General features: G+C 42.2%; 1 protein-coding gene across 4 annotated transcripts; it reads right to left on the reverse strand.

Annotated features, from left to right (window-relative positions):
- Positions 1-1,708: 1,708 nt before the first annotated feature.
- Positions 1,709-13,674, reverse strand: TATDN3 (TatD DNase domain containing 3). Of its 4 annotated transcripts, none has more exons than XM_083605547.1 (10): positions 13,463-13,674; positions 12,129-12,160; positions 11,448-11,523; positions 8,459-8,543; positions 6,853-6,915; positions 5,678-5,787; positions 5,088-5,143; positions 3,339-3,451; positions 2,843-2,920; positions 1,709-2,114 (listed from the first exon to the last, which is right to left on the reverse strand). In XM_083605547.1, the coding sequence occupies exons 1-10, from the start codon at positions 13,603-13,605 to the stop codon at positions 1,977-1,979; spliced, it is 894 nt and encodes a 297-aa protein (XP_083461673.1). In that variant the 5' UTR covers positions 13,606-13,674; the 3' UTR covers positions 1,709-1,976. The 4 variants fall into 4 exon arrangements, with proteins under 4 accessions (XP_083461673.1, XP_083461672.1, XP_083461675.1 ...); XM_083605546.1 differs by having other exon boundaries at positions 2,843-2,923; XM_083605549.1 differs by having other exon boundaries at positions 11,448-11,521; positions 12,128-12,160; positions 13,555-13,673.
- Positions 13,675-13,685: the final 11 nt, after the last annotated feature.

Below are 13,685 nucleotides of genomic sequence, written 5' to 3' on the forward strand. Positions count from 1 at the left end.
AGATTGCCTTTTACCATCTGCTCCCATGTTTTATGGCAGATGCCCCACACCATCTGAGAGCAATCTGTGCTTCAAATCCTTTCCAAACTACCTTAACTTGTTATATTAATGGAGAGGGCTAATGGCACAGCTTCAGGCTGAAGCAAATTACTCTCCAGTATCTGTGTGTGTGCGCGCCTGCGCATACACAAACACACACATGCTGCTTCCCTCTTTTCTTCCTCCCCACAGGAGAGCAGGGAAGCAGGAAGAAGTTGGCTTCCTTACCCCTTTGATCCCACAGCAGCTGCTGAGGTAAAGGGAGGTCAGGGAGTTTGCTGGAAGGAACATGAATCTGGCAGCGTTCTCCTCTCCTCACGCCTGGCCAGCAACAACTCCTGCTTAGCCCCAGGTTGCTAGAAAAACGGTCTCTGCTTCCCCGTCTTATTTAATTTCAGCGCTGCAAGCAAGAGGACGGTTATCACAGGAATTTGGCTCTCACACAAATTCCACAACATGTGGCCCTCCTGATGTTGCAGGACTCCCAGCTCCCATCACCCCCTGAACCAGTGTGGACAGTGGTGAGGGATGATGGGAAATGGACTCCCAACAGCCTTGGGAGGTCCACAATCTCCCCGTTCCTGGATTGGACCATAATCTAGCAGTCACATCGGGTGACGGTCCATTGCTCAGTAGCAGAGCACATGTGTTGCATGCAGAGGGGCTGATGTCCAATTTCTGTCTTCTCCAAGGATCAGGTAGGAGGCATAGACAGGTTCCTGGGAGAACAGCTTGTAGACCTAGCTGGGACTCACTCTTTGGTCTGATCAAGCAGGCCTCTCCTCAGAAAAGGTCACCTTGCCAGTCAGAGTAGACAATATCTGACAAAATGGGCAAGTAGTCTGAAAGGGACACAGGTGGCGCTGTGGTCTAAACCACTGAACCTCTTGGGCTTGCCGATCAGGTTGGCGGTTCGAATCCCCACGACAGGTTGAGCTCCCATTGCTCTGTCCCAGCTCCTGACAACCTAGCAGTTCAAAAGCATGCCAGTGCAAGTAGAGAATAGGTTCCACTGCAGTGGGAAGGAAAACGGTGTTTTCGTGCACTCTGGTTTCCGTCATGGTGTCCCGTTGCACCATAAGCAGTTTAGTCATGTTGTACACAAACATCGGCTCCCTCGGCCTCAAAGCAAGATGAGCGCTGCAACTCCATAGTCGCCTTTGACTGGACATAACTGTCCAGGGCTCCTTTACCTTTTACCTAGTCTGATTGGGTATTCATCATTTTGGGGTTCCAACTGGATACCTGCAAAGCCCCCACATTTTTAGTGGGGTAGCACCGTGGAAGGGTGTGTGTGTAAGAGTCACCACCATTAAAAAGACGAGGTAAAAGCATTATGAGAGCTCACGGACCCATTCCGGCTAGGCAAATGCACAAAAGGTCCAAGACGCAAAGCAGGGCCAGTGAGGGGAGTGGCCTGTAGGGTGTCTCAAGGGCCAGAGAGAGATGCCTCGAGGACCACATTCCACTCCCAAGCATAACATTTATCCCTCCTGTGCTGCAGTCTTCTACTAATTTGTTCTTCACGCATTCCTGTGAGGTAAATAGGACATCAACATTCCCCCTTTATATAGCCAGAACTAAGACATAAAGAACTCCACGGAGAAAGCGAAGACATACAAATAAGATAAATGCCTATAAAAAAATTTAAAAAACAAAACAAGATAAATTTATTTTTATTGTTTTATTGTTTTTTAAGCACAGAGAAAACAAAAGATGTTACATTTTTTAAAACATGCAATGGTTATGGTCCTTTTATTAGGAAAATGCCAATGTCAAAATAAGGAGAGTTTGCACATAGCATCATTCTATATTTGGCTCAATTTACAGACACAATCAATAGGGAACATCATAACATCTTAAAAATTGTGAAGTTATGAATATATTGAAGCCAGGTCACACATATATATTAAGGCACAGCAGAACATTAGTTATATTCAGAGAAAGTTATTCAGTTTGGGAAACAGTTTCTGTGCATTCTGGGTTGTTATGCCTATAACTTCTTCCACTGAAATCCCTTTTATTTTAGCAATGTATTCTGCAGCAATGAAGACGTTCTTTGGTTCATTTCTCACCTGAAATACAAAAAAGTGACATTGGTCTCCAGCGACATCTATGGCCAACTCAGTTTCTGTTTAGGTTCAAATCCTCGTACAATCGTAGAGTTGGAGGGATGATAATAATAATAATAATAATAATAATAATAATAATAATAATTTATTATTTATATCCCGCCCATCTAGCTGAGTTTCCCCAGCCACTCTGGGCGGCTCCTAATTGAGTATTAAAAACAATACAGCATTAAAGGGGCATCTAGACCAACCCCTTAAATGCAGTAATCTTTTGCCCTACGTGGGGCTTGAACCCATGACTCCGATATTAAGAGTCCCATGCTCTACCGACTGGGCTACCTTGTTGTGCTCCGGCTCTTATTAACGGCACCATTCTTTTTATCCACCTTTGAAAATGACCTTTTTATGATATTCATGACTGAGCCCTTTACAGAGGTGGAGGCCCAGTAGGTCGGCCTATTGCACTCAAGCCTCCATTTACTCTACCCACCCCTTTCCCAACACTGTCAAGACCTCTTGAGATCTCCTTCTCCCAACTGTAGTTGTTTTGCCACACCATCACTCGGCATCTCAAGCCACTTCTTCCCAAACGGGATCGTGATCACAAACTGTGTTGCAGACGTTGGCTGGCCATCTGTCATGGGTGCTTAGTTGAGACTCCTGCGTTGTAGGGGTCTGAACTAGATGACCCTCAGGGTCCCTTCCAACTCTACAATTCTATGATACTTTACCTGTTTCTCAGGGCCGAGCGCAGGAGAGTCAGTTTCTAAGCAAATGTTTTCTAGGGGCAACTGTTTCACAAGTTTCTGCTTCTTGAACAAAATAAGGAAAGCAATTAGCATCATCGTTCTCCAAGCAGCCAAAATAAACATTTAAAAAGCTGAACTGTCCACAGATTAAATAACTGTTTAGTTGAGCCTCCTTTACCCAAATAATTAAATATTAATACTGCCAGATCTTGAATACAAATTCTTTTTCTGAAGACAGTGAAAATTTTTTTGTTTATTAAATTGTATATTGCCAATAACTGGAAGCAGTTGTTAATGTCTTCTTTTCCATTCCTTATTTCAGTGGCAGGAGAACCAAAATAGCTTCCAAAAATAAGAGTGTCCTCATCTCCTACTGATTAATCCATCAGAGGTGGGGAATCCTTTTGGCTCCATGCACCAGATTTGAGATATGAACAAAGAACCTTATGGCCAGAAGCCAGGACTTCTTGAATCTCACCTGCTCACTCCTTATAATAGATGGAGGAATGGAGAAAAAATACCCAGCCTTCACCCCTTCCATTGCCACCGACGGCTTGCCATCAAACGCATGGAGCAGCACCCTTTCAGCACCTAAGGAGAACGACAGAAATCAGGAAAAGAACTTTTGCTTCCTGTAGAAACATCAAAGCGCAGACCAGGCAGTGAATGTGATCCAAAGATCCACAGGGCTCTACAAAAAGCTAGAGGTGCACTTGTGGAATGCGGCTCTACAAACGGGTTTATATCCCTTACAATATATTAATGTTGTATTTCATATTTGGCTGTGTGATCTCCTGACTTGCCTGGCATGACTCTGACCCAAACCCCAAAATGCAGCCAGCTGACTGCTGGCAGGCCCAGCTGCACTGGCTGCCATTACGTTTTCGCAGAACAGGTGTTGATCTGCAAAGCCCTGTACGGCCTAGGACTCCGATATCTTTCAGGGCATTGCCCCCAATATAAACCTACCCAAACCCTTCGATCTTCATCTGAGGCCCTCCTCTAGGTGCCCCTTCAGAGGGTGGTGTGGCGTTCGTACGGAGCCCCCAATCGTCTCACAAACTATTGACCCATACACCACTAATCCGCTGCCACCAACCAGGTCCTCCCCAGTAAATCACTTAGTCTCAGTCAGGTTCTTAAGTTAACAACGAATATTGTAGTTTATTGCAAACACAAATAAACTTTAAATGCATTTGAAACGCTGTTACCTTTTATCCTCTTAAGTCTTATTTTATTCTGTAACTCTTCTACCTCCCCTCACACAAGAACCAACTGCACTAACTGTCTCTCTATTTCCATCTGTCTGCCAACTGCTTTCCCAACTTCCTTTTCCCAACCAACCAACTACTAACCAACAGTCTAAACCTTGGGCTAAGCCCTTTTATAAACAGGTAGGCTCCGCCTCGCTTTTCTATTGGTCTACCTATTAACTCTTTCTCTCCCCCTATACAGACATTTTCAAAAGAACGGGCAAACACCACAGGTGGCAATAAGAGAGAGGGCACTTTTAGTTGTGGCTCCCAGCTTGTGGAATGCTTTCGAGGTCTGCCTGCCAACACCATTAGCCCCCTTTCGGCCTGTGGTAAAAATGTATATCCTATCCAAGGCATTTGACCAACTATGTCCTGCTGCTTAGTGATGAACTGTTTTCCGCTGATGACGTTTCTGCTATTTGGTGGGTTGCTTTATGGGTCACTGTGATGGCTTTATTGCATTTCCCCCTGGTTTTATGCTATGTCTTCATCTCTTAAGCCTTTGCCAATTGCTTACAGACCTTATTGGAGTAAGCAACTAGTAAATCAAATAATCGTATTTATAATAATAATAATAATAATTCCATCATCTAAAGATAACTTCCTTCTACAGTACAGTGCCCAGGGCCTTCGAAAACCTACGCTTGTGCCTCTAATTGAGAAGGCTCTAGATCTTATGCTAAAACAGATGTGTAAGATTGGCTGAGCCTGGATAGCTCAGTTGGTTAGAGCATGGTGCTGATAACATCAAGGCTGCAGGTTCGATCCCTGTATGGGACATCTGCATAGTCCTGCATGGACTTCAAACTCTACAATTCTATGATCCTATTTCAGGTCTGCTTCTTGTTTCTGGTCTAACATCCAAAGGGGGGAAAAACTGACTGACTGTCCCCCACAGTGAATAGGCCCTGTGTATTTTGGCAAGAAAACTAAACAAACCGAATGAATGTAAATAAAACAAAACATTATACCTTGTTCCTTTAAGAGGTTAATGGTTGGCCTTCCAGCTGAGCGGGAATGGACATTTCTAGGATAAACAAGAAGAACAAAAGATATCAGCAGGAGTTGTTAGCAAAACTGTGGGCTGGGTTTTCATGGCCGGATAAACCACTTCCCTGGGTGGAGTTTTAGCATTTTTTATGCGATTAAGCTTGAATCAAGTTACATTTTTTAACTCTGTTTTTATCTACCCCAAGCCTTCAGAATAGGGCTATTAAAATTATGTAAACAAATAAATTGCACTTTGATGGTCCACTGAATTGCTGCTTAAAGAAAAATAGGTAGGAAGAGTTATTGCAGAGTGCCTGGAAACATCTCAAAAGAACTATGCAAAGATTATACAGTAACACAGTCTATAACCCTGAAAATACAGCAAAAACACTTCCTCCATTAATACGAGGAATAGATAAAACAATAAATTGCAGTAATAATATAAATTAGACCACTGCATTTTAGACAATGCTCTGGTTTAATTAGAAACTGAATTCCAATCACGTCAAATGACGTTTTCATTCACAAAAATAAAACTAATTGTCTCTCTTGCAACATACACAAGACCTACAAAGGCAAATCGAGTTGTTTTGCCAGCTGAATCTGCTTGATCAAGACTTGTCTTTGCCCTTCCTTCTGCTCATCAGTGCTTGCAAATCTGGGAGTGAAATCCAGACCAACCTGTAGGAAAAATGGGAGGCGGGAATTCAAAAACACTGCTAGAAATTGTTGGTTTACTTTGTCTATCAGCACAAAATGCACTCAGCCAGGAGCAATAATAAAAGCAAACTCGACCCCAAAGTCTCCTATAGCAGTTTACACTTAACAAGAAATGTATTATTGAAGACCTGCTATTTTTGTGAAACACCCAAGGTCCTTAATCAAGCATTAAATCAGCAGTCCAATATGTCGACTATTGTGAAAAAGCCAAGAACTTGCTTAAAGTTTAAAGGGCTATTTCTGACATGACACAATTTCTACATCAAAAATATTTCCCTTGTATGAAAAACTGTGCTACTCACATGCAGATCATCACATGTGACAACTGCATATATGGGTGGTATAAGAAACAACATGTATAACATATGTTTAAAATATTTATTTTCAAGATTTATATCCCACTTTATATCCTTGTATGAAACATAATTATATAGGATGGACACAGATATACATTATTTCAGTGTGTGCACACTTTCTGGAACACTATAGCCCAGGCTACTTCAACCTTGGCCCTCCAGATGTTTTGAGACTACAATTCCCATCATCCCTGACCACTGGTCCTGCTAGCTAGGGATCATGGGAGTTGTAGGCCAAAAACATCTGGAGGGCCAAGGTTGAGGAAGCCTGCTCTAACCCATCACAGCTTCCCAGAACATGTTCTATACTCAGCAAATTACACGTGAGGTTTTTTGTCATGCAAATATCTACACAACAAGCATTTCACATTGTTTTGTGAACCGTCAACACAATCCTCTAAGTGCCTAATTAGAAATAAGTCCCACTGAATTCAATTGGATTTACTCCCAGTTTACATGTGCATAGGAGTGTAGCCTAAGGTTGAAGTCTTATGCACACTTACCTGAGAGTAAGCCGTACGGAGCATAGCGGGACTTACTTTTGGGTAAACATGCAGAGGATTGTGCTATGCAGCTGTAATCCTAGGGATCTGCAAGTAAAAACATTTAGGGTTGTGCTGCCCAGTGCTTTTGGCAGCTGAACACCAAAGGCTTCAAAGATTCTACTTACTTCTCCGATAGCCAACAAGCGGTCCTTATAGAGTTCTATGAGTGGCAATGCTTCGTCCAGATCCTGCACAAAGATCTTGTGTAAGTGTGAAATGAACACTTAGGCCTCAAACAATTACACTAGACTAAGACGTCTGCACCACCTCCCACCACTGTTTCTCTCTCCTATTCCTATTTTATAACCCACTTTTTCTCATACATTCCTGCAACTTGTGTACATTTAACTTGTGTGCATTCAGCTATACGTGTGTGGCAATTAAATAATTTTTTTTAAGGGGGCAGGGTTCTGGGAAAAATGACTTTGGCAATCCCACCCGCCATTGAACCAAATGGTTTTTTGACCATATGTGATTTGGGATTTAGGCGTGATCCCTGGAACGTAACCCCCACACAAGCTGTGGGCCTACAGTATTTAAGTAAGACACCACAGATGTTTTAACACATCTTTCTTGGATCATAGTTTTGTTCTTTGCTAATTGCAATTCTGTATAGCTAAAGCAATGCCATTTGGCTGTACACAGTGCCTTTTCCTTGTCCTGTTTAAGTTAGGTCTGCGACGTCAGCCTGGCAAACCCCGTAATCTGGGTTGTGGCATATAGACTTAAGGCAGGGATAGTCAACGTGGCCCCTCCGGTTGTTGCTGGACTCACAGCCCAAATAGCCAATGGTAAGGGATAATGGGATTTTTAGCTGCGCATTCCAAGCTGAACACATTGTAAGTTTACTTAAGAGCAGGGACAGCGAACCTGTACCCTACACCTACCCACAGATGTGGCTGCACTATAATGCTCAGCACCCTTGGCCACGGACTATGATGGCTGAGGCTGTGGGGAGCTAGAGCCTAACTACACCTGAAAGAGTTACAGGTAGGTAGCCGTGTTGGTCTGCCATAGTCGAAACAAATTGAAAAATTCCTTCCAGTAGCACCTTAGAGACCAACTAAGTTTGTTATTGGTATGAGTTTTCGTGTGGTATCTGAAGAAGTGTGCATGCACATGAAAGCTCATACCAATAAAAAACTTAGCTGGTCTCTAAGGTGCTACTGGAAGGATTAAAAAAAAAAATTGTTACACCTGAAAGACTACAGATTCCCCATCCATGATTAAGAGGCAGGCTATGTGCACCGTTAATCACACCAGTGTGCTTCAGATTGGTTACTTTTATTTTGAAGACACAGGTACAGGCCCCCACCTGGAGCATGCTTTCCTATCTGGACCGTACCCTACACTAGTTTCCCTGATGAAAATTATTATAGGGAACCTGTGCTCCCCTCTCCAGATGCTGCTGAACTATACTCCATCACCTCTAGCCAGACTTTTAAAAAGCATGTCTTAACTGTTTGCTGTCCAAGGTACTGTTGAAAATCACCTCCTGACAACACATCCCTGCTCTGAAGTAAGCTTGTTATGCATCTACCTTGGAATTATGTGAACCTCCTTTGCTCTGGGAGAGCAGGAGACAGGGAAGAAGGGGCTCAGTATACAAAAATAGTGACCACTCTATTGCTGCAAGACCACATGCAATAGGAACAGGTAAGTTTACCTGGCAAACTGAAAAACAGTACAGAAATTGTTAACTGCTGCAATTACAGCTGGTTGCCATTTCACCTTTAACGTAACACTGCGATCATTTCCCGTTGGACTACTTTGAACTGGATGGATGCCCAGACATGGAAAGACAAATCCTGGGTACCTGGATAGAAACATGTGTTAAGTAATGGGAAAGGGCAGACATGTATTATGGTTAAATAAAAAAGAAAGAGGACTGAAAAGGTAACAGCTTTTGCTATTCCAATCAACGCTACAACTAAGATTTTATTGCTCCTATTTTGATTGCTTATGAACAATAGCATTTTCAAATTTTGCACTCTGACCGTGAATGTCTCTTAAAGCACCATTGTTTTATTTACTATAACATTTTTCACATAAAACAATACTGGAATACGTTTATTTTATGAGATAGTGACAAGCTCTGAAGGAGTGTCTCCACCCCCATGGTTCAGCCCAGACACTGAGGTCCAGCTCCGAGGGCCTTCTGGCAGTTCTTTCACTGTGAGAAGTGAAGTTACAGGGAACCAGGCAGGTGGCCTTCTCGGTAGTGGCGCCCACCCTGTGGAACGCCCTCCCATCAATGGCGGAATTCCTCTGACTCAGAGGAACCCGCTCCGTGAAAATTGGGTCTAGCCGCGGCGGCGAAGGCGGAGACCCCTTAAAAATCCCAGGCGGAGGAAGCCTGGGAACGTGGGATTCGGCTGACACCAGGAGCGCCTCCCCTACTCGCAGGGAAACCCCTTTTTCGGGGATCCGAAGCGACGTGGGGTAAGCAGCGCGGTGTCTTGAATCGACCGCTATTCTTACGGAGTGAAGCCGCACAGCCGTTGCCGGAGCGCTGACTTTTTCCTGTGGACAATTGGACTCTAAACAAGTACCCGTGAGTAGAACGGAAAATTGGATTAAGAAACACTTTAATTTGGCATTGAAGCGGGAAGGTCTAAACAGGAAGTCCGCCTCCCGCTTTTTGTATATAGACTGAAGCAAAAATTGTGCAAGCCAAAGTCTGGAGAGTTGTATATAAAGACCTAAATTTCCCTCATTTTTAACCATCAAAACCCCTCTTGGAAGCAGGGGAAAAGAGGGGGAATTTTGATTGTTTAAGCCTGCGGAGAGAGGGTAAAGAAAGATAAATTTCCACTGTCTCAAACCTGGGAACGGGGTGTCAGAGACAGAAACCTTTGGGGAAACCCATCAACTGTGAATGGAATGCTTTTTGACAGATAGTTAAAGAAGAGAAACAAATTGATTCCAGAGTTACCTTTTGCACTTAAAAGAAACAAAATTTGAAAAATGAAAGTAACTTTCTTTTTGCTGGACTTGCCTTCAAAGATGGATACAAATGGAAATTGTTCCCTCTAGAGGGAGCTTGTTAAATTGTTGCTGGAGTCGGTCTGGGGATTTCACAGCTGTGGAGATTAGGATCGTGAGACCAGACTCTGACCTTGAACAAAAATGGATATAGAAGAAGTTTTGGTGCTTGCTTTTTGCAAGACAAACGCCTTGCTGGAGCAGATACATGAGAAGGTGAATCTGATGACTGTTGCAGTTCAAAATTTTGGCCAAACAGTGAATACTTATATAGAAACCACTCAGGACCCAACCCAGGAACCTGTTTTGACAGAGCAAGTGCAAATGCAGAAGACAATGGAGGAGGTTGCTGTTGAACCTCAAGCAACACAAATGGATAGAACCGAGGCCCTGCAGGAGCACAAGCCGCTGTTTTTGAAGATTGAACCTGGAGTGGGCCGGGGGGTCTGGAGTTGTGGGGGTCCTTAATTTTGGAGGGACTTTGAAACATGCATTCAAATATTTTCTGGACTACCCGGTTGACTGTGGGGAATGGGACTGTGGGGAATGGGCTGATCTGATGAGGGGAGAGGGAGATATTTTTGGGTTGGAGTTCCCCCGAGACCTACTCCTCAATGAGAAAGGAAAGAAATTAAGAAAGAGACCAACAAAAGACAAGGCAAAGGGCTGGTATAAACAAGAAGAAGAACTGCAGAAGGGACATGGAAAAGACTTAAGAGCCTCGGACATAAGACTACCAGGTTGATGGACTAGATGGAAAGGACAGTAAGGCCTGACATAACCCGAGACCAGGAAGAAGGGACGTTGGATGAAGATTGGAAGAAAGTTTTAAAAATTTATTTTGGGAATTAGGGTAAAATCTATTTTGGGAATTAGGAAAAATGGTGGAATTAAATTATTTGGCTTTAGTAGAAATGATATTAGGAGATATGTATAAATAAGTATTAAGTTCTAGGATTTAAGGTATTTTATCAAAAGATAAGGTTAAAATAAATTAAGGTAAATTGAATGACAGAATATTCTGAAAGATGAAAAGGATTTGCTGAGTTAATTGATAGGTTAGACTGTTAAGATAAATTATCCAATAAAAATTGAGAAAGATGGAAAGAATTTGCTGAAACAAATAATTAAATTAGAATACAAAAAGGGAGGTGTGAGGAGGTCGATGAAACAAGTAAATGAAAGACAAAGAGATGGAATATTGGATGTGTGTTCTATTTTTTATTGCTGTATTTTTCTTTTTCTTTTTACTTTTTTTCTTTTTTTCTATCTATTTTTTTCTTTTTTAATACATTGTAATGTATATGTTGTTAACCTGTTTGCTGTTTGTTTTTTGTTCTTCTTTTTTTGTAATCTCTAAATTCTCAATAAATATCATTTTTAAAAAAGGAAATAAACAACTATCTGACTTTTAGAAGACATCAGAAGGCAGCCCTGTTTAGGGAAGTTTTTTATGGTTGATGTTTTACTATGTTTTTATATCTGTTGGAAGCTGCCCAGAGTGTCTGGAGAAACCCAGTCAGATGGTTGGGGTACAAATAATAAAATTATCATCTCACAATGTAATTTTGACTTAAACAAAAAACAGTTATCATGCAGCATGACAGAACTGCCATATGAGAAGCAAAATCCAAAGTATCTGGATGTGCTGAACAAGTTGTTCATCTTTTTGGATTCTAGTCTGTAACTATTTTCTACCTTGTGAAACAGACTGAAGAACTAGAAACTTTGTTACCTTTCTGAAAGTTGAATAATTTTTTCAAAATCTTCTCTGTATTCAGCAACTACCACCAGAGCCAAAACTTTACACTGAAACAACATGGAAAAAGGTTAGCTAGAGTTTACAATAACAATGAGAAGTCTTACAATCTGATCATAAACACATCTGTTTGAAATTACTGATTTTGCCATATCTTCCTTCCAAATTAATGTGATTTCTCTTTCTTAGTTTACCTTAAAATGGCTTGGGCCTTTAGGAGAAGTTAACTCAAGGAAGTTCATGGAAGAAAAGTTTTCCATCCCCCTCATAACTGCTACAGGTACCTGAAACCCCTCAAAAAGCCTTTCCAGAAAGGGAGGGGAGCTTCCTGAACAATGTGGGATGGAGTGTGCGGGCTGCTGGGGGGCTCCATGAACTTCCTTACTTATCTTAGGCTCCAAACTCGATTTTGGTAGAATCTTCTTTCCCCAGCAACTCATTCCCTGTTCCTCAGGAGGGGCCCTGATCATTCAGAGATGATTTCAGGGGGTGCAGATGATTGCAGAAGAGAGGTGGGGACAGACAACTTTCCTTCAATTAACTTCCTTAAGTTAATTTACCTTAGTATACAAACTAAGCCCTTGAGCTATCAAAATCTATAGATCTACTACCTATAAAACTTTAACTGCAAAAAATATATAGATATAACTACAAACCTTTTTTGCTTCTTCCAATACAGTTTCAATGTCCTAGAAGATATTAAAAATATAATTATGCTAGCAGAATAATTTGTAAAGAAGGAGACAAAGCAGTAGAAATGGCAAATGTGTCCTTTCTCTTTCAATAACTCTTTGCTCCTAAAAGTTGGCAAACATTACTTATTTAAACCACCACTGTCCCTTCTTTCAAACAGAAGGAAAGCTATTACTACTACAACTACTCATGAAAGTGTTTTTCCTTTTCAATTCATATATTCAGGTACAGATAAAGGCAAACAAATGCACATTCATTTTGCAAAAGTAAAATGAATTTTTTTTCTGGTTTTATGTTATATGGGCCATAGATGAGCTGTTTACATTTTTACTGATCAGTACTGGAGACATCTATCCCCTTTCACACAGGGACTGAAGTAAATTCAGATGTCCCAGACCGAGAGGTCTTGCTGGGATGAATAACTGCGGAAGGAGATGGGGCTTTTCACAGAATCAGAGCTGGAAGGCCTCACGGAGCTCAAAACCATGGCCCTGAGATGAAGAGTGTCTTGTGCTCTACCGACTGAGCTATTTCGCCTGCACATCCTCCCCGGGGAGGAGGCATGTTAATTGTAGCTTTACTTGGTAAACAAATACTGCTTTCAATCTGGAAAAGAAATATGGTTTGTTAATGTAAGACATTAAGTAACTCATACTTAAGGAAGCTAATAGTAGATAGCATGTGACTTTATGCATGTGTATAGGGAAGTTTGTAACATTTGACGTTTTATTATGTTTTTATATTGGTCAACGAAAGAGCTTTAAAGACTGTCTCAAGGCAAATCTAAAAAAATGTAGTATAAACACCGACAACTGGGAAATACTGGCCTGTGAGCGCTCCAGTTGGAGAACAGCGTTTTCCAAAGGTGTCATGGACTTTGAAGACACTCGAAAGGGAGAAACGTGCTAAGAGGAAGGCACGCTTGGCAAATCCACACCGTGATCAACTCCCGCCAGGGACCCAATGTCCCCACTGTGGAAGGACGTGTGGATCCAGAATTGGCCTCTACAGTCACTTACGGACTCATTGTTAAAACCGTGTTTATGGAAGACAATCTTACTCGGCTACGAGTGATCGCCAAAGATATTCTGAAAGTTTTTGACGTTTTATTATGTTTTTATATTCTGCTGGAAGCCGCCTCGAGTAGCTGGGGAAACCAAGCCAGAGGGGCGGGGTATAAATAATAAAATTATTATTATTATTATTATTATTATTATTATTATTATTATTATTAGGGTTAGCCACCATAGGAAACCGTAGGAAACGGGTCGCTGGACCAGATGGGTCCTCGATCTCACCCAGGGAAACTCTTATGAGATAAGAGGGAGAAGGAATTATAAGCGGCGGCGGCCAACCGCAGGGTGCAAACCGCACCGCGCCGCCCACTCACCCCTCGGAACTCGGGCGCGGCGAGGTGGCAATGGCAGTCCACCGCCCCCATCCCGACGACGCGCGGGGAACCCAACGCCGAGGGGGCCTCGCTTTCCAGCCGGACCTATTTTGCCGAAGCTCCCTCTCTCT

The sequence above is a fragment of the Podarcis filfolensis genome, assembly GCF_964270895.1.
Source record: "Podarcis filfolensis genome assembly, chromosome: 3".
In the NCBI taxonomy this organism is placed as follows: domain Eukaryota; kingdom Metazoa; phylum Chordata; class Lepidosauria; order Squamata; family Lacertidae; genus Podarcis; species Podarcis filfolensis.

Coding starts and splice junctions, on each gene's coding strand:
- TATDN3 (XM_083605546.1), bottom strand. CDS start 13,605: ATGGGGGCGGTGGACTGCCATTGCCACCTCGCCGCGCCCGAGTTCCGA. Junction 11,524..12,128: donor GTATTGGAAGAAGCAAAAAA/GGTTTGTAGTTA, acceptor CCATGTTGTTTC/AGTGTAAAGTTTTGGCTCTG. Junction 5,144..5,677: donor AAACAACTCGATTTGCCTTT/GTAGGTCTTGTG, acceptor TGTTTATCCTAG/AAATGTCCATTCCCGCTCAG.